Consider the following 19,793-nt stretch of genomic DNA (forward strand, 5'->3'; position numbering starts at 1 on the left):
GGTATTTAAAATAGCTCTAGGGGTACCTGGCTAGTTCAGTCTGTAGAACATGGAATTCTTGATCCCAAGGTCATGAGTTCAAGCCCCATGTTGGGTGTGGAGCCTCCATAAAGAGACAAAAAACAAACAAAAACCCTCCTCATTAAAAAAAAAAGCTGAACGACTCCCATTTGAGACTTACTTATGCATATTTTTGTCTATATAAATTCATGCCACATTATCAGCATAAAAAAATGAATACAAATTGATGTTAAGGACAATTGATAGGAGTAATTAATAAGAGACAGGGTAGCTAATTTAAACATATACAAACTTCTGGGCACCTGGGTGGCTCAGTTGGCTATGGAGTCTGTATCTGCCTTTGGCTCTGGTCTTGATCCCAGAGTCATAGAATCCAATCCCAGGTCAGGTTCTTTGCACAGTGGGGAGTCTGCCTCTCCCTCTCCCCCTCTGCCTCTCCCCACTATTGTGCTCTCTCTCTTTCTCTAAAAATAAATAAATAAAATCTTTTCTAAAAAGTTTCTTAAAAAAAAATATATATATATAAATTTCTTTAGAAACTGAATATGAAAAACCCCAAAACTCTAGAATTGCTGTTAAAAAAAAAAATCCCAAGAAATTTGGTACCCAATTAGAAATACATGAAGTATGATATTATTAGTTACTACACAGATAAAAATTTCTCTCTTTCAACATATATCTTTTGATAAATGTTCATTTTCATTTGATATATGTTCATTTTTTCAACATGTATCTTTTGAGTGACTTACGTGCTATGCATGCTGTAGGCACTTGGGATTCAGAATTGAACAATGTTAACTCCCTGAATGCTTTAATAAATAGGAAAAAAGGGAGCCTAGAACACACACACACGTTTATGCGTATATGTAAAATACTAATTAGTATGTTGTAGATAAGCCTATTTCCAAAACAAATACCTAAAGATTTTAGGATTATTTAAAGTGAGATATTAAAGTTGTTGTGAAAGAAACTAAATGATGGTAGGATTTGGGAAGAAAAAGGGAATTGTGCTTTGAGTTTCCTTAAATGTAATAAAAAAATACAATTGATCTTCAGGAATAATATATTTGGCCTGTATGGTAGACTATGTTATTGTTCAGAAACCTTTGCTGCTCCTCCCTGGGAAGCATTATACTTCCCTATCCTATTGACCTCATGCCAGGCCTTAGCTTTGCCTTGTCTAATGAAATAGGAGTGGAAATGATTTATGTTTACTCATGAGCAGAAGCTTTGAGTCAGAACATAGTGTCCTATAGTCTCTTTTCTTCTCTGCTTTGATAATCAGCAGATCTGAATAGATGCTTCTTCCTCACCCTAAAGTCTGAAATAAAAATGACCTGTAAGTCGAGCCATTGCCAACCCTTGTTTGACATGTAACATGAACAAGGGGAAAAAAAAAAAAAAAAACAACTTCTGTTGTTGAAAGCCATTGAAAATTTATTACAGCAACATAACCTAGCCCAATGGTTGTCCAGCTTGAGCATGATTTCTGGAACATGGACACACAAAATGTGAGAAGCCCTAAATTTGGCAGAGTGGACTAGATAACCATGGAAATTACTATCATATTAGTCAGATTCAAATAAAAGCTGCTAAAAATACACAAAGAGCAAAGGGAGTTTGAGAAAGGAACAGTCAGTCACATCTGATTGTGGGAGAAAAATGCCATCGCAATGGACTTAGTAGGAATTCTCTCAAAAAAGGAGGGTGGTTATAGAGGTCATTGCATATGGCAGGACCAAGGGTGACCAAAATGAGAGAGGTGAGAAAGTGTGAAATGCATCTGAACATTACACTGATAGAGTTCGCTACTGAGAGACAGATAAGGGAGAGTCTCTTTCAGAAGTCCAGTTTTTTACCTGGTCTGTAATGAAGCACAGTGAAGTTTCAGATCAGTATTGTTTTTTGTATTCATGTGTATTCATGTCTTGCATTGAGGTGCTTTGGGAGTTTTCCTTGCTAAAGGTGGCGAATTAATACCAAGGGTAGGCCTTATGATTGTCCAGGAAGTTCTGGAGAGACTGCTCTAATAAAAGCTATTGTTGAAGAGGAAGTTAGTGAGAGAGGCCAGCGTGGAGTCCTGAGCAAAGGACACTTTCTGGCAAGTCAGGTTCAGCTAGGAGACACGTGAAAGTGAGGAAATGGAAATTGATTCCTTGCGCAGCAGTCCCATGTAAAGTCTTTGCATAGAACCAGTTGGAAGAGCATTGCGGTCTCCCTTCATTCAGATGTTTTGTAGTTTCTCTTCTTTGGCCCAAGGTCCCACTGCTTCTCTATGGTATTTCTCTTCCACCAGGAGATCTCAGCAGGGAGAAAGCTAGTTGACTGGGATGTAGAATGATTTTACTGTTGTGTGGGGCTGTCAAGGAGTGAACTGTTTAAGGCAGATCACTTAGCTTTTCTGGGCCTTGGTTTCTTAATTTGTAAAATATAATTCTCCCAGGTTTCGGTATTTCATTTTTTAATACTTTTGGCCAACAGAATTCCAATATGTGTCAACTCACCTAATTTCTATTAAACATACCACAGATTAAGTTCATAATCTTTGAAATGCATGAAGTACGTGCAGTATTTGAAGTGAAGGTATTTCTTTTAGAGTTGGTATACTCTGTAGTGCTCAGTTAATCAGAAAACAGTTTTCTGAAAGCTTCCAAAATATTGTTTTTGCTCCATTACCCCATAGATGGAGGTTTTAATTTATTTTTAGATTTGAACTGTGATACTGAATAAGCATAAGCTTATGAAGAAGTATTGCCTCCTGTCCCAGTCTCAAATAGCTGCTCATTTTGTTCAATATGAAAACCAATTGCCACTGTTATTTTAATGACATAGATACCAACATGCATTTGAAAACAAATTAATGTTGATTCAAAGATTTTGTATAATTGAAAACATTCATTTTAATCTCTTTTACAACCATTATAGGAGGGGGAAGAAATGAAAATACTTGCCAGTCTTGAGGTCTTTAAAAAAAATAGATTGATTCAGAATTGTGGTTATAATTCTGTCTAATGTAAATAATTTGTGGACATAGCAATGCCCAAATCTTAAGGAACTTGCTAAAGTTTTTCCTTGGATTTATATAAAATACCATTTTGATCTTAAATTTGGTTTTTGCCTCCAGTTAATTTGTCAAGTCTAAACACATGCCAGCAACTGCAAACAGGCCTTTCAGGTTCGGTTCAGGGCAACTCAGATCTACTGCTTTTTCAAGTGTTTTAAAACTTGACTAGTATTGCTGTTACTAGTTCATTTTGGGAGGGAAATTCATCCTAATTCCCATTTCTTTTAGAAACCTTCTAAAAGTGATTCTTGGTTCCTCAGCAATTGAAGACAGTTTGGAGCATGACCTTCCTTAGTCTGGGTTTTAAAGCAAAAACAGTTCCAGCCTCTGCAAGTTTAAGGAGAAATATGATTCTTTTGGAGTTGTTACTGTAAGTTTGTTACCCAAATGTTTCCAATTTATATTTAGGACACACCAGAAAAAGTGCACAATATTCATCTGGGAACTTGCAATCACACTTGATTACCCGTAACTACTGCCTGCTTCAGCAACGTCCCTTAGGTCCCTTAGAAAAAAGCTAGGCACCAATGTTCCATTCCATATGAAATAAAGTACCAGAATCAAAAATAACATTTTTAATGCACTTGGAGAATTGACTTATAGTTAAAGAAATCCAATTGAAAATTAGTTTGAAGATGTATAATATGCTCATGAAGCAAAGAAAATAATTGTCCTCAGATTTCTTGGTTTGTTGCTGCTCCATCTTCAGATTTTTGTATGAGGTTCTTAAGATAGGAACATAACATTAATTATTTTGCTTTCTCTTATCAGTGCCATATGCAGGCTGAAACTGAACTCTCTCAGTCTGTTAGTCAAATAATATTAGACCTAAGAGGAAAAGCCTGTTGTACGTATGTATGTAAGCAATGTAATGTATTTTAATTGTGCACCCCAAGTTCTGAGTAGTAAATAGAAATTGTTTACTTAAGCCATTGGAGCATGCTATGTAATTAGGATACTGAAGGTTCTTAAAAATTTTTTTTAATTTTAAACAAAACAAAAAATAAAAGGCTAGAATTAATTTCATGTCAATCTTTTTCTGTTATTTTTATGATAAATAGGTGTCAATCAAAATTCTGTAGTTATTGGTCAAATTTGAGTTACTAATTTATAACTGAGGACTTAGGTAAGTTTCTACACCTGAAAATGGATTAGGAAAATTAATGAGAAAAAGTGATTTATTCTTTTATGTGGGTTTTCAAAACAAAATAAAAATTTAACTTAAAAAAACACAAAAATATACAGTTCAACAAAGATGATGGAGATGGCCTCAAGAGCAGCCTAATCCCAGAACTTGCACATGCCTTGTGGAAACATTGATATCTTCATTAACATTAGGAAACCACCAAGTACTTTGGTCCTATCCAGTGCTGCTGAATGGGCTAGACTTGGCATATATCTAGCCAGAAAAGGGAGCCAGAGAAGTAAGAATATTTCTTATATAATATATTCTTATAGGGCTGCTCAGCCTCTAACATAAATTATATTAATCAACTTACGGATATTCATACTATAACCTTCCTTTGTTAGATGTCAGCTAGATTCAGGGATATGTCATTTTCAGTGCTTGTATTGGTATTGGATATATGATTTTAAGATATTTCAACACTGTACTAAAACTTTTTTTTTTTTAAATGAGAGAGAGCATGCATGTGTGCATGGTGGGGTGGCTGGGGGGTGGCAAAGGGTGAGAGAGAATTTTAAGCAGGCTCCATGCACAGTGAGGAGCCCGTCTGCAGGGCTCGAGCTCACAGCCTTGAGGACCTGAGCTGAAATCAACAGTTGGATGCTTAATCCACTTAGCCGCCCAGGTGCCCTAGCATACTACAGCATTTCAGTAAAATCATGGACTTTTACTTTAATTTAAAAAAAAGAAGGGTGCCTCGGTGGCTTAGTGGGTCAAGCCTCTGTCTTCAGCTCAGGTCATGGTATTAGGGTCCTGAAATTGAGTCCCGCATCTCTGCTGAACAGAGAGCCTGCTTCCCCTGCTCTCTCTGCCTGCCTGCCTCTCTGACTACTTGGGATTTCTCTCTCTGTGTGTCAAATAAATAAATAAAATCTTTAAAAAAAAAAAAGAAAGAAAACTATATAAAATTGCACAAGTTTTCTTTATAATACAACAGTGAGTTACAGATTTGAAGTATTTAGGCATTTTGGTTCCTTTTTAACTTTCACATTAAACTTTTTAGTCATATTCACTCCAAATATATTTATGATTTTAGTACCAGTAATAATTAGACAAATCAAAATTTTGATTTTGATTCAGCTGTTATTTATAACTATTATTTATAATTAACTTTATATGCCATTCTTTTTATACTTTCCATATACCTGAAGTCTAAGCATTTTCTGTTTTAAATAATTTTGTTCACATATAATAATGTAACTTGTTTTTGATACTGACTTCGGTGATTACGATACAATCAACAGAATAGAATATTTTAAGGCTTATTGGTGTACTCAATTATTTTAAATCTAGTTCATCTTTATTTGTTGCCAGTCTTTTAGGATCATTAATTATGGTTTTGCATATACAGCTTTTCTCAAGTAATTTAGGAAGATAAATGGAGAAAGACTGGACTAAAGAAATTTGAAGCTGAATTAGAAATATAAAGCAGAGGAGAGTAATTAAGCTCTTGAAAAGCACTGCTGATACAAGAAATTTTGTGTCATAACTTTTAGTTAAGGTCATAACTTTTAGTCAAGATTATTTTTAGCCTTGACATACATACACAGAGCTTCGTATATGCCTTTTTTTTTATGGTCAGAGATGGCATATAATTTATCTTTGTCTTCCTCGAGGGTACAGTGTTTTCTGTGTATGAGCTGCCCAATAAATAAATGACTATTAAGCAAATAAAGATAGACAATGTAATATTTAATCAATATTTGAGTTTCCTTTTAATCAATTCAGTGATTAAAAGTGGATAAAAGAACTCTGAATTTGATACTTAATGCATATTTCTTCTTTTTTTAATCCTTGTAGTCACCTAGTTACATGCTCACTGGGGATACAGTTTCAGAAAATTTTAACTTAAACTATCCAGTTAGTAATTTTATGCCTTCTAGCAAAACTTTTACAGCAGTATTAATTAGCAACATTGACTACTTGGAGTTTACGTTCTCTGCCATTGTGGAGGTGAAATAGAGATGACTAACTTTTGCACTGTTTAATTTGTTCCAAAGTACTCCAGTATTGATGTTTTAAATTAAACTACACAAATGATACATAAATTTATACTTGTAAAATTTTTAAAATATATAATATAGAGAGTAAAAGGTTATATTCTTTTTATGCATCTTAACCCATTCGACTTTATTAGGTAGCCTACTATCAAGTGTTTTGGATATATCTTTTTGACCACTTTCTATATAACATTTTATATGTATATACTAAACATTTTTACATTTTGTCACTCATTATATTTCAGCATTGATATTTAATATAGCCAATAATGTTACATTTAATCGTTATTGGGTTATATCTGTAGAATTCCTTCTTTTATTTGACAGTGTCTCTTATCAGGTCTTTCTATAGCAGACCAACCTAATATTTGGTCTTGTAGTCTTAAAGTTAAAAAAAGAAAGCTTCTTTTTGAATCTTTGCAAGAATAAGTTCCACATCATTAAGTGTTACAAAACAATAAGCAAACATAGTAATAGTAGCAGGCTAGTAATCTAGGGCAAATTCAGTGTTTTAAAAAAAATTTTTATTTTCAATGTTGATGAGATCATTTTTTATTTCTTATTAGTGACAGAATAATTAATTTTATTTTTCTATACTGATTTGTAACGTTTAGATTAGAATTTTCTAGTAACTTAGAATAATTCATTCTATTTTTTCTGTTGTGATTTCTAATAACATTAGCATTAAATAAAATAATAATTAATAGAATTACAGAATTAGAAGACATTCAGTCAGACAATTTTGAAGATAATTTACTTCCAGGCTCTTGTTTAACAACAAAATTGAACCCTAAAGTTAAATGATTTACTCCAGGTTGGGAGTGAAGTTACAGCTGTGAATCATTCAAATCGAAGTTCTTTCCACTATACCATGCACAGCCTTCAAGAAATGTTTTAGGGGCGCCTGGGTAGCTCAGTGGGTTAAAGCTTCTGCCTTTGGCTCGGGTCATGATTCTGGGTCCTGGGATCGAGCCCCGCATCAGGCTCTCTGCTCAGCAGGGAGCCTGCTTCCTCCTCTCTCTCTGCCTGCCTCTCCACCTACTTGCGATCTCTGTCAAATAAATAAATAAAATCTTTAAAAAAATGAAATGTTTTAAGGGGGCACCTGGGTGGCTCAGTGGGTTAAGCCACTGCCTTCGGCTCAGGTCATGATCTCAGGGTCCTGGGATCCAGTCCCGCATCAGGCTCTCTGCTCAGCAGGGAGCCTGCTTCCTTCCCTCTCTCTCTCTCTGCCTGCCTCTGTGCCTACTTGTGATCTCTCTCTGTCAAATAAATAAATAAAATCTTAAAAAAAAAAGAAAGAAATGTTTTAAGGATTTATAAAGTACTACATCTTTTATATCCCATTATGTTTACCAAATAAAAACTGTATATAAAAAAGTAGGAAACAAAAGTTTTCATTGTTTTCAGCTTAATGGAAAACATGATGATGTAGCACGTGTACATATTAGATCTTTATGCTGGTGTCAAATGGTAGGGTGCTCTTAAAGATTTCTTAAGTATGAATGATAAAAAACAGGAACATCAGCTATAATTAAAAGTCTAATATTATGATAATTACTTGTGGGAATTTAATGCAATGTAACTGAGATTAACAATATTTCGAGGGTCAGTAAATGTATTTTTAAGGGTGCACTTGCTACAAAATGATCTGAAATCACCTCACAGAGCTGCAAACTCTTCCAAAAATGGTTTACTAGTGACATCTGCTGGTATAATATGGTAATAAAAATAAAAGTATCTCCTGGAAGTAATTTCATGGAAATTAAGTGTGAGACAAAGAATCTTTGTGGGTAGAATTGGTTTTTTTAGCTATCATTTACACTTACAATTAAAAAAAATTGTGTTTGTGGGTTCCCCCTCCCGTTGGCATTGACCAAATATATTTTTCTCATAACATTATTAAACTTTATACTTTCTTATCCACAGTATGTAATTCCAGCTTGAACCTCTTTAATAAGTTTTTTTTTTTTTTTAAGATTTTATTTATTTGAGAGAAAGAGAGAGAGCACGAGCGTGAGCAGGGGGAGGTCCAGAGGGAGAGGGAGAAGCAGACTGCCTGCTGAGCAGGGAGCCCAGTGTGGGTCTCATCCCAGGACCCTGGGATCCTGACCTGAGCCAAAGGCAGACGCTTAACCCACTGAGCCACCCATGTGCCCTATAGTAAGTTTTGGGTCACCTAAGTTTTTTGATATGATGCTGCAGTTTTTTCCTTCCTCTTTCCTGAACCTTGCACATAACCTTGCAAATGTAGAAAGTCAATAACTACGGTTGAGTCATAACAGGTATTTACACCATTTATAGCCTGATAGAAAAATCTTATGTGTACATGAGTTATATTCATTGTATTTGTGCACACTCAAAAATAATATATATTGTTATATATATTACATATATGTAATATATAACTTTATATTAGAGGATGATTTCATTAGGAGGGGAAATGACTTTGTGTTCCCCACTACCACCCATGGAATTGATTCTCTGCACTCTAAAATACAGAGAAATAAACTACACTCAGTCCTTGGATATTTTCTCTCTTGGCACTTATTTCCCAGATTGTATCTAGTCCTGTGGATTTAAGATCTACTTCTAGAAGAATCACCCTCTTGACACCCAAACCTGGACAGCAGCCGCTTGCTTCATTAACAGTTCCATTTGTAGATAACATTCATCTCAAACTTACCAGGTGTAAAATAAAACTTTGATTTTCTCCTCACATCTGTCCCTCCCGTAGTCTTTCCTCCACTTCAGTAAATGGACATTTTATACTTCTGCTTGCTCAAGTAAAAAATACTTCAATAATTTGTAAATGTTCTCTCTCTCTTGTCTACATTCAAACCATCAAGAAGTTCCACCAATTCTGCTTTTGGAATACATTTGGAGTCTTAGTAACCTTTCTCTACTTCTACCACTTAATGATCCAGCAAGACCACAGTCATCTTTCCACTCCTAATTAGCCTCTTTGCTGTTAACCTTGCCTTCCCGTGGTTGGGTTTTCAATGAGCAGCCGGAGATTTTCTTAAAATTTAAGACAGGTTTTGTCATTCTTCTGCCCAGAGCCATCCACAGTTTTTTAATTTGTTTTGTTTTGTTTTGTTTTGTTTTGTTTTACTGTGCCTAACTACAAGAACTGTAGACCATGCCTTACCTCCTCCCTATGACTGTGACCTTTCACTGAGGCTTAGCTCCAGCTGCAGTAGTCTACTCTGGTGTTCTCCTTCCCGGCCAGGCAGACTCCTCATCAGGGGCTTTATGCTTGCTCTTCCTTCGATCAAATACTCTTCCCTCCATTCTGTAAGGCTTCCCATCACATCCTCAAATTTCACCTTGTTGGAGAGGCCCTTCTGGACTACACTACATAAAATAAGAAGGCCCGACCCCATCAGTTTCTCCTGTTACCCTGCGTCGTGTTTGTCATAGCACTCATCACCACCTGACATATTTACTTGTTTCATCCTACCTTTCCCTGACCTAGAATGTCAGCTGTATGAAAACAGAGATTCCGTATTGTCTGCTGTTACCTCCTTAGCACTGGGACCAGAGCGCACACATAGTAGGCATTCATTCAGTATTTGTTGAGGAAATCCTCGAGCCTTAAGACCTGAATGCAGAAAGTAATTTGATTTGCATTATAATAACCGAATCTGTTAAATAGTGAGGCACCTTCTAATGGGGTTTGTTCTGTATAAATCTTTCTGTGTGTACCATACGTTTTATATTTAACTCTGATTACGATAGCATTTCGGTTAGGCTAAAGCTCAGACAATACTCTTGGTATCAAAATGCAGGGCGATATTACTATTTTAAAGATTCTTTTTAGGGGAATAATTACTTTTTTGTTCTTTTGACATAGACATCTGACCCTCAATTACATTAACAGACCTTATACACATGAATGGAAAGAAGAATAGCCCCTTTTGAATTCGGGCTAAGACTTTATCAACATGAAGTGCTTCCCACAGGGTTCTGCTGAAAGAACCAAACTTCCATCATAATGAAATTGCAAATTCATTTGTACATGCCCCTTTTTATTTGAAAGCTACTTTTTGATGTTTGGTCTGCAATTAGATTTATTGTTTAAGGTCACAAATATGCAATCCTGACTAGACCAAGTTGTCAGAATCCTTTATCTATTCAGCACTGCACAAAGATAAATGGCTATCTCTTAACAATAGCATACCAAAGCCAAAATTTGTTCCCACTTGTATATAATCTTTAATCAATCTGCTGCTTTCTGTTTTCCAGTCAATAGACGCCTAGCCTTACCCCTTTCACCACCCCACCTATCTAGAAATTGCCCAATTATGGGTTTTAAATTACTGAGAAACACTTTCTTCAGATGGAAAAAGATAACATTCAGATTTAAGAATGTTAATGCTATAATTTTCCCATGCATATTTTTAGCTTTACATACGAATTATTTTGCCTTTTCCCTCATTCTGTGTGGGGTGAATAAATATGTAGTACCTTAGCTAAATTTTGTGATTACATTTCTCACTGTTAACACGACCGCAGAGTAGATCATGTTGCTTAATGAAAATGAATTCTTAAGAGTTTTTAAAGTTTTCTGTGTGCATGAATTAAATTCTTTTCTGAGAGTCTGTGTGTTCTTTCTACATTTACACTTTTTTCAGAAGGACTTCTTATATTTTTATGCATTTCCTTTGTGACCTTTCATATAAAAGGTATACTGAGAGAATCACCCAATTAGATTTGAGGCCGTACTTTTTATACAAGACTATCCAGTGTCTAAAATTAACATACATTTGGGTATCATCAATCTCTATAGTTTCTCCAAGGGATTCTGATACTAGATATCCAAGAATTCTTTAGCAACTTGGTCATACTTATAAAGCAGACCATTAAGACCAGTATAGTATTGTCCCCATTTTAAAATCTTGTTTAAATATTTTTTGCAGATCTGATAATCTTTTTTTCTTAATTGTCATGCGGTTTGAACCTTCCCTAAATTAAAAGGAATACACTGTTTCAGAAGGAGGTATAAGAGAAAACTAAAGCTTTTAAGTCAGAGGAATTTTTAAATTTTTTTCCTAAATTCTGACTACGATTTATTTTGTGACCTCTTGGAAATTGCTGCATTTTCCCAGCGGGGGTGGGGGGGTGTCCAGGGGAGGGGCGGCCCTGCCCAGCTATGGAATAGAGAAATACCTGTTCATAGAGGTGTGATATAATTAAATGAAACAACACATATAAGGTGCGCAAAACAATGCCCAGCAATAGTAAATACTCAGTAAATATTATTTGAATGCCTGCGTCTGTGCCCTCCCCTTACCCCCATTCTTTCCCCTATGTATGTTATCCGTTCTCATTGGGCTTACTCAGAAGTTAAAACTGTTGAAATAAACTTGAAGCCTTTTTGTGCCTGCCAACTCTACGTTGCTCTGCATTCACTGAATTAGTAAGTAGGGAGAAGTCAGGACCTTGAATTGACCTATTCATAATACCCAGCAGGTGTATGTGGCCTTTTCTTCTCAGCAAATTGCTCCCCCAGGGATTAGGTAAAATGAATATTCCACTCATTTTAAGTCCACATGGAGCTCTCAGAAGGTGTACTTAAATCTCTCTTGGACCTACAAATATGAGAGTTGAGCCTTAAATTATGTTAATTTGACATAGGAAATTTAAATCATCTTGGGTAAGATGGCTTACTTCATTGTTTTATTGCATCTATATTGCTGAGATCACACTGTCCTAAAAGTTTCGCCTTCTAAAAGTAATCAGTTGCAGAATAAATTTTAATAGCTACTTAGTATGCTATTTTGTATCTCAAAAATTGTTAACTTTATTATAAATTTTGACTGTTTTAGGTGCAAAGATGGGTTGAAAGGATTTACATTCTCCGCTCTTAGGTAAGTAGCTCATTTACCTTTATTTTAAGAGAGAATTTGCAAGTTAACTTTATCAAAAGTAGTAGTATTGCACATAATTATAATAGATGTTTATCAACTGAGTTTTCTAGCTGAAAGTAATTGCAGAAGTCACAAAGTCACTTCTACAATACTATATTAGAAGAGTAGTTTATTGGATTTCTTTTCCCCTAAAAATCAGTCAACAACTACTTTTTTTTTTTAAGATTTAAAAAATTTCTTTATTTGACATGAGGGAGAAGGGGAGGGAAATGGCAAGCACAAGTAGGGGGCGCAGCAGGCAAGGGAGAAGCGGGCTCCTCGCTGAGCAGAGAGCCCGATGCGGGGCTCAATCCCAGGACCCCGAGTTCATGACCTGAGCCGAAGGCAGACACTTAACAGATTGAGCCACCCAGGCGCCCCTTAACAAATACTTTTGGGACTGATTTTGTGCCTCATATATTGGGTGTTAAGAAAGAATTACAAGAACTCTCTCTTGAAGGAGCATTGGAAAGAGAAAGCTATACATAAATAATTACTGCAGAATGAAGTATGGAATTGTGTAGTACCACATTACAGGCTTCACTAGGACAGGGCTTGTGTCAGACATATTTTGGATCATAGGCTTCATTAGAGTCAATAGCATGCTTTTCATGCTGTACACTATCTCTTGCCATAGTTTTTTGGCAGATAATAGCAGGCACTGTAGAAATGTTGGTTGGCAGCATTAGCATTATATTTTATAGTTCAGCATGCATTTTCACATAGGTTAGAAGATTTTCCCAACAGTTCTGTGAGTTGGGTATTTTTGTGCCCATGTGACATGAAGAAGAAATTGAGGCTTAGAATATTTGACAAATTTAATGTTACACAGTGACTTCATATACTTACTTGAAACCTAATGCTCCTCCAGTTTGAATCATAAATGTTGCCTGTGGTATTCTTCTAAGTACATTTAGTAGACGCTTAGTGAAGATTAAGTGTGAAGTGTTTGTTATAATAGGAGGGAAAAATGAGGGTAGGCTTTGGTATACCAGAAGATTTCATATGACTGTCTTAATAGGTTATTTTGAGAATCAAATGAGTTAATGCATGAAAAGTGTTTAGAACTGTTCATGGCACACAGTGGTCAAGAAATGTTGGCTATTATTGTTTTTATTATTCTTTTGGGGATAAGCCTTAAACTGCATTTGAAAAGTAGCTTTAGAGAAGCTTTAGAAGGAAAGAGGAAGAACCTTCTGGGTAGAAGTGAAAAATGTTAGCAAAAGTATGAAAATTATAAACATGAAATATGAGGTAAGAGTGGGAAAATCAACTTAATTAGTATGAAAAGCTTATTTTAAGGATTATAAGGTTTTGTGGGTTTGTGGGCTTTTTTTGTTTGTTTGTTTGTTTGTTTGAATGATGATCAGAGCAGGGCCAGATTATGGAAGACCTAAAGCGGGGGGAGACAAATTTGACTTTGAAGGTGCCTGGGTCGCTCAGTGGGTTAAAGCCTCTACCTTCAGCTCAGGTCATGATCTCAGGGTCCTGAGATTGAGTGCCACATTGGGCTCTCTGCTCATCAGGGAGCCTGCTTCCCCCTCTCTCTGCCTGCCTCTCTGCCTATTTGTGATCTCTCTCTGTCAAATAAATAAATAAAATCTTTAAAAAAATTTTTGACTTTGAAAAGATGGGCTGTAGAGAGCCACTAAAGGGTTTTGAGCAGGGTAGTTGACACTGTTTCAGAAAGATTAGTCTGGCCACAGTATTTGGGATGGGCACTGTGAAAGAATCAAAAGGAAGAAAGATGAAGTGGTAAGGATTGGGATTTGGGTGACAGTGGAGGATTAAAGAGAAACAGGCAAGGTTGTGACTGGCATAAAAGGAAATGAAGACCTACTGACTCATATTTTCCTTCTTCCTCTCTCCCTCTAATCCTTGCTATGAGCTGAAAACCTAAGTAAGTACCTGAAAAAAGGTGCTCTTCAAAGAAAATCAGATGGCATGCAAGGAAACTAGTTTGGGAGGGGGCAGATTGAGGCCACTGTGTGAATAAGAGTATCTTTGGTTGCGGAAACTCTGTGGTAACAGTAACTAAGTCATAATACACAGCAGTAATTTTTTCACATTATATTTTTCATTAAAAGATCATGAGACATTTTAGTAAACAACTTCTTGTTGTTGCAGTGGCTATTTAGGACTCTGTGTTAATGTCAGAAACTTTTATAACAAAACCCAAAGTTGGCTTTCCTAAGAAGAAAACTTAGCCTTTCCCCGCCGTGTCTCTCCATAGGCTCCCAGAATCCTTAGAGAAACTCGTAGTGTGTCAGATACTTTTGTGTCTCTTCATCAAATCCACTTAAAATAAGGGGCTGGACTGAATTGTTTGCACTTAGAATTTACTCTGTATTATAGGAAGACATTCTGGAAAAAAAGATTATTAATTCTTGCTAATTTAGTAGAAGTTATGAGAGCAGATAGAAAGAGTTGAGGATAGAGTCAAAGGCTGAGAACCAGTTCAGAAGCCTACGGTATACTAAACCTGCATCAACATAGTTTAATAATTAGAAGTATATAGACAGCTTGGTGATTAAGAACCCAGGCTTTAGAGGCAGGCAGTTTTTGGGGGTTCATGTAATTACTGTTCTTGGCTGTGGTCAAAGGTTTTTTTCATGGTAACGCTCATGGAAATGATGGCACCTGCTTCATAGTATTGCTCTGAGGATTAAATTACTTAGTATCAATACTGTCCTATCATACAGAAAATGCTCACTATTACTGTGTGTGCTCATTCTAAATGTATTAATTAAATTTTTACTATGGGCCAGACACTATTACCAGTCCCTGGGGTGTAATAGCAAAAGATGTATAGAGTCTCATAGACCCCACATTTTAGTGAGGGATGCAAACCAGGAACAAGGTGCTTCCACTACTGGGGACTCATTGGGCCTTGAAAGCACAAAGGAGGGCTTGCTCACTCACTCCAGCTTGTACAGGGACAGCTTCTCCAAGGAAGTGACCTCCGATTTGAGATGGTCAGTCCTGGCCAAAAGAGGAACAGTGTTACAGACAGCGTGAGAGAGATGATTATATCTGTTCTAACATAGTTTTTGTCTTGTTTATAGAGAACAGTAGTATAGATCTTGAACTCTGCATGCACACCCATGATTAAGAACAAAATTCTTTTGGAATAACAGCTACCGGGACTGCACAGCTGTCACCTTGTGACAATCTCATTACATGCCCGTTATGATTGAACAAGCTAGGTGTTTTACCAAGTTTGTCCGAATGAGATGGGATTTGTTGGTAGTAATAGCTTTTTCCACCTCTCTTTTCTGATTGTTGACATTTCCTTACTCTATTTGTCATAGGTCCCATGTTCTAGAACCTTAGATTAGAATTACTGATCCCTTGTTTTTATTTGCATTTTATGGTATTTTCTGAAAGTTCAGCAGGTGGAGTTCTCTTAAGAAAGCTTAATTATTCTTTATTAAGAGCCATGAGTCTTACAGTGAAAGTACAAACAGCAAAAATGAAAACTAGTACAGGATACTGATTGAATGATCCTTCCTTTCCCCTCTCTCCCTCCCTCCTTCCCGCCCTCCCTTTCTCTTTCTCTCTCTCTCTCTCTCTCTCGTTCTCTCATTGTCTGGGAAAACATATTCCAGTTTTGATGAGATAAGAGTAGTGTTTTTCCCCGGATATTAGGTTTTTCAAAAGAAATAACTAGATTAGAATAACATTGAACTTAAGGTTTTCTAATGAAATGATGTGAGAATACATGGATCTTGACCATTTTATGATTCTCATTCTTTAGTTCTCTCCATTTCCCTGAATATCTTTATATGACCTAATACTACATTGCAGCTATTATGACTCAGAGTAACATGAGATACAATTTTTTACTGAAAAATAAGGACCTCATTCAGTTGTAACTATTAGTAGAATTTAGACGAAAAACAGAATGTTTGTGATCAACTAATAGACCCAAGTAAATATTTTGCCTGCTTTTTTGCTTGAAAAAAAACTTTATAAGATGTGTAATATCTTTAAAAAGTGGTAACTTGGGGCGCCTGGGTGGCTCAGTGGGTTAAAGCCTCTGCCTTCGGCTCAGGTCATGATCCCAGGGTTCAGGGATTGAACCCTGCATCAGTCTCTCTGCTCAGCAGGGAGCCTGCTTCCTTACCTCTCTCTCTTTCTCTGCCCGCCTCTCTGCCTACTTGTGATCTTTGCCTGTCAAATAAATAAATAAAAATCTTAAAAAAAAAATAAAAGCGGTAACTTAAGTTAAAAGGGTACATCATAAAAGGGTTATGCTGTATTTTACTTGGTTAATTTGATTTTGAAATACCTGTATTTTGGGGAAGCTTGGGAAGATGTTGGAGTAGGAGGACCCTAAGCTCACCCCATCCCATCTTGACAACTAGATATCACTCACATCCATGTAAATACAGTAGAGAACAACCCAAAGATGGGCAGGACAAACTTCACAACTAAATTTGAAGAAGCTGCATCTAAGAGGGATGCCTGGGTAACTCAGTAGGTTAAGCTTCTGCCTTCAGCTCAGGTCATGATCTCAGGGTCCTGGGATCAAGCCCCACAATGGGCTCTCTGCTCAGTGGGGAGTCTGCTTCTCACTCTCCCTCTGTGCTTCCCTCCCCCAATAAATAAATAGATAAAAATTTAAAGAGGAAAAAAAAAAGAAGCTATATCTGAGAGGTTACAAAGGGTAGAAACAATTGGGTTGGGAGCTGCCCACAGGATGGGAGTAGCTGTGGGTGTAGAGAGGGGAAAGAAAAGGTCTCTCACACTAGGGAGCCCAAACCAGAAGACAAATCCCCATAACATCTGGCTTTGAAAACCATAAGGGCTAAATTCTTTGAGTTTGTATAAACAGCAGAAGTTGGAATGTGGAGCTTAAAAAGTCAGCTGACTCAGCACTGGGCAAGATGGGAGAGTGAGTGATAGCTGGGTCCCACTCTTAAAGAGACAGCAGCCTATGGTGAGGCAATATAAAAATGAGAGTTTGCACAGTGTCTGGGACAAACAGGAGGAAGATCTGTTTATACTGATTCTAAGTGTGTTGGGGGACTTCTGGGAACAAAGGAGCTGGTGGGCACTATTTTCCTCCCCTGCTGCCCTGCTAAACACAGGGCCACCTGTGGGAGGCACTGTGCAGAAACCTGCTCCCTAACCTGCTAGCAATATGCCTTGCCCATGTGTTCTGCTGAGGACTGGTGCACTCTAAGCCTGCTGACTTCAGCACTGAGCTCAGGACCTTTTGCTAACACCATTGCCCTGCCCCCAAGCTCTCTTGCAGTTATGCCTCCTCAGAGCTTGCTGCCTGTGTCTCACTAACACCACAGAGAACAAGGGAAGCCCCCAATAGGTACATAGTCAATGAAGATGTCTGGACTGAAAGAGAAAGTGACCCAGACACAACACAAACAACACAAAACAGGAGATTCTCCTGAAGTGCCAGGTTCTGGTGAACAGGGGACACTGTACTGCAAAGTACTACAGGACTTCTTCCTCATGAAGCCACTACTTTCAAGAGCAGAAAGTGTAGCTGACTTTCCTAACACATAGAAACTGACACAGAGAGATAGAAAAATGAGGAAACAGAGGAATATGTCCCAAATGAAGAAACAGGACAAAATCACAGCAGGAGATTAAGTGAACAGAAAAAATAACATGTTTGATAGAGAATTTAAAATAATTATCATAAAGATATTCAGTGGACTCCAGAAAAGGGTGGAGGACATCAGTGAAACTCTTGACAGAGATGAAAAATAACGTATCAGAGGTGAAAAACTCAACAAGTAACATTAAAAATATAATAGATGGAATAAACAGTAGCTACAGGAAGCAGAGGAACCTGTAAGGGATGCAGAGGATAGAGTAATAGAAAGCAATCAAGCTGAACAGGTGAGATAAATAAATACTACATAATGAGGATAGCCTTAGAAAATTCAGTGGTTCCATGAAGTATAATAGCATTCACATTATGGGGATCTCAGAAGGAAAAGATAGAGAAGGTGGGGGTGGGTAGAAAATGTATTTGAGGAAGTAATAACTGAAAACTTCCCAAATCTTGGGAGGGAAACAGAGATCCTGATTCAGGGGCAGAGAGATCCACCCATTAGGATTCAAACTAAGGAGGTCCACGCCAAGACATCTAGTAATTAAAATGGTAAAAAAAATAGAGATAAAGAAAGAATTTAAAGATTGTGAAAGAGAAGAAGACTGTTATTTACACAGGAAATCCCACAAGGCTATCAGCTGATTTTTCAGCAGAAACTTTGCAGACCAAAAGGGACTGGTATGATATATTCAAAGTGCTCAAAGGGAAAAATCTGCAGCCACAAATATTCTACCCAGCAAGGCTGACAATCAAAGTAGAAGGAATTTCCCAGACAAACAAGAGTTAAAAGAATTCATGACCACTAAGCCAGCCCTGCAAGAAATGCTAAGGGGGGCTTTGTAAGAGGAAAACAAGAATCATAAGTAAGAGTAAGAAAAAGCAGGAAGTGTAAAAGCAATAAAAAAACAAGTATTTCTATAAAAATCAGTCAAGAGAAGCACAAAATAAAAGGATGTAAAATATGATACCACGTATCTGAAATGTGGAGAGGAGAGGAGTAAAGAATTTCAAAATTAAGCAACCATTAGCTGAACATTGACTGCTATATCCAGAAGATGTTATATATAAACCTAATGGTAACTGCAACTCAAAACCAGTAATAAATTTGTAAAAAATAAAGAATCCAAATATTTTGCTAAAGAAAGCCATCAAATCATGAAAGAAGATAGCAAGAGAAGAGAGGAACGGAGAAGAACTATAAAAATAACCATAAGTGAAGTAACAAAATGGCAGCAAGTACATGCATATCAGTAATTACTTTGAATATAAGTGGACTAAATGGTCTAATCAAGGCACATGGTGACAGAATGGATAAAAGCAAGACCCATGTATATGCTACCTGCCAGAGGCTCATTTCAGACCAAAAGACACATGCAGACTGAAAGTAAAGGGATGGAGAAACATTTATCGTCCAAATGAAAGTGAAAAGAAAACCTGAGTAACAACTTACATTGACAAAATAGACTTTTATGCAAGGGCTGTAACAAGGGACAAAGAAGGACACTGTATAATCATAAATAGTACAATCCAACAAGAGGATATAACAAGTATAAATATTTATGAGCCCAACATGGGAGCACCCAAATAAATACATATAGCAGTTAATAACAATATAAAGAAACATAAAGAAAATTATCAGTAGTATTACAATAATAGAGGACTTCTAACACCTCACATACATCAATGGACAGATATCCCAGTAGAATATAAGCAAAAAAGTAGTGTTGTTGTTTTTTAAGATTTTATTTATTTATTTGACAGAGAGATCACAAGTAGGCAGAGAGGCAGGTGGGGGTGGGAGGTGGGAGGCAGACTCCCCACTGAGCAGAGAGCCTGATGTAGGGCCCGGTTCCAGGACCCTGGGATCATGATCTGAGCTGAACGCAGAGTCTTAGCCCACTGAGCCACCCAGGCGCCCCCAAAATAGTGGTTTTTGAATGACACATTGGACCAGATGGATCTAACAGATAATACTCAGAAATTTCCATTCTAAGACAGCAGAATATAGACTCTTTTCAAAGGCACA

General features: G+C 36.9%; 1 protein-coding gene across 5 annotated transcripts in view; it reads left to right on the forward strand.

Annotated features, from left to right (window-relative positions):
- The window catches only part of TMEM135 (transmembrane protein 135), a 316,110-nt gene that overhangs the window by 269,282 nt on the left and 27,035 nt on the right, over positions 1–19,793 (forward strand). For all 5 annotated transcript variants that reach the window (XM_059412370.1, XM_059412399.1, XM_059412361.1 and 2 more), the window contains one exon: positions 12,103–12,144. In XM_059412370.1, coding sequence (XP_059268353.1) covers positions 12,103–12,144 — 42 coding nt within the window. The remainder of the gene's footprint in view (positions 1–12,102; positions 12,145–19,793) is intronic.

This window comes from Mustela nigripes, chromosome 1 (genome assembly GCF_022355385.1).
Source record: "Mustela nigripes isolate SB6536 chromosome 1, MUSNIG.SB6536, whole genome shotgun sequence".
Classification (NCBI taxonomy): domain Eukaryota; kingdom Metazoa; phylum Chordata; class Mammalia; order Carnivora; family Mustelidae; genus Mustela; species Mustela nigripes.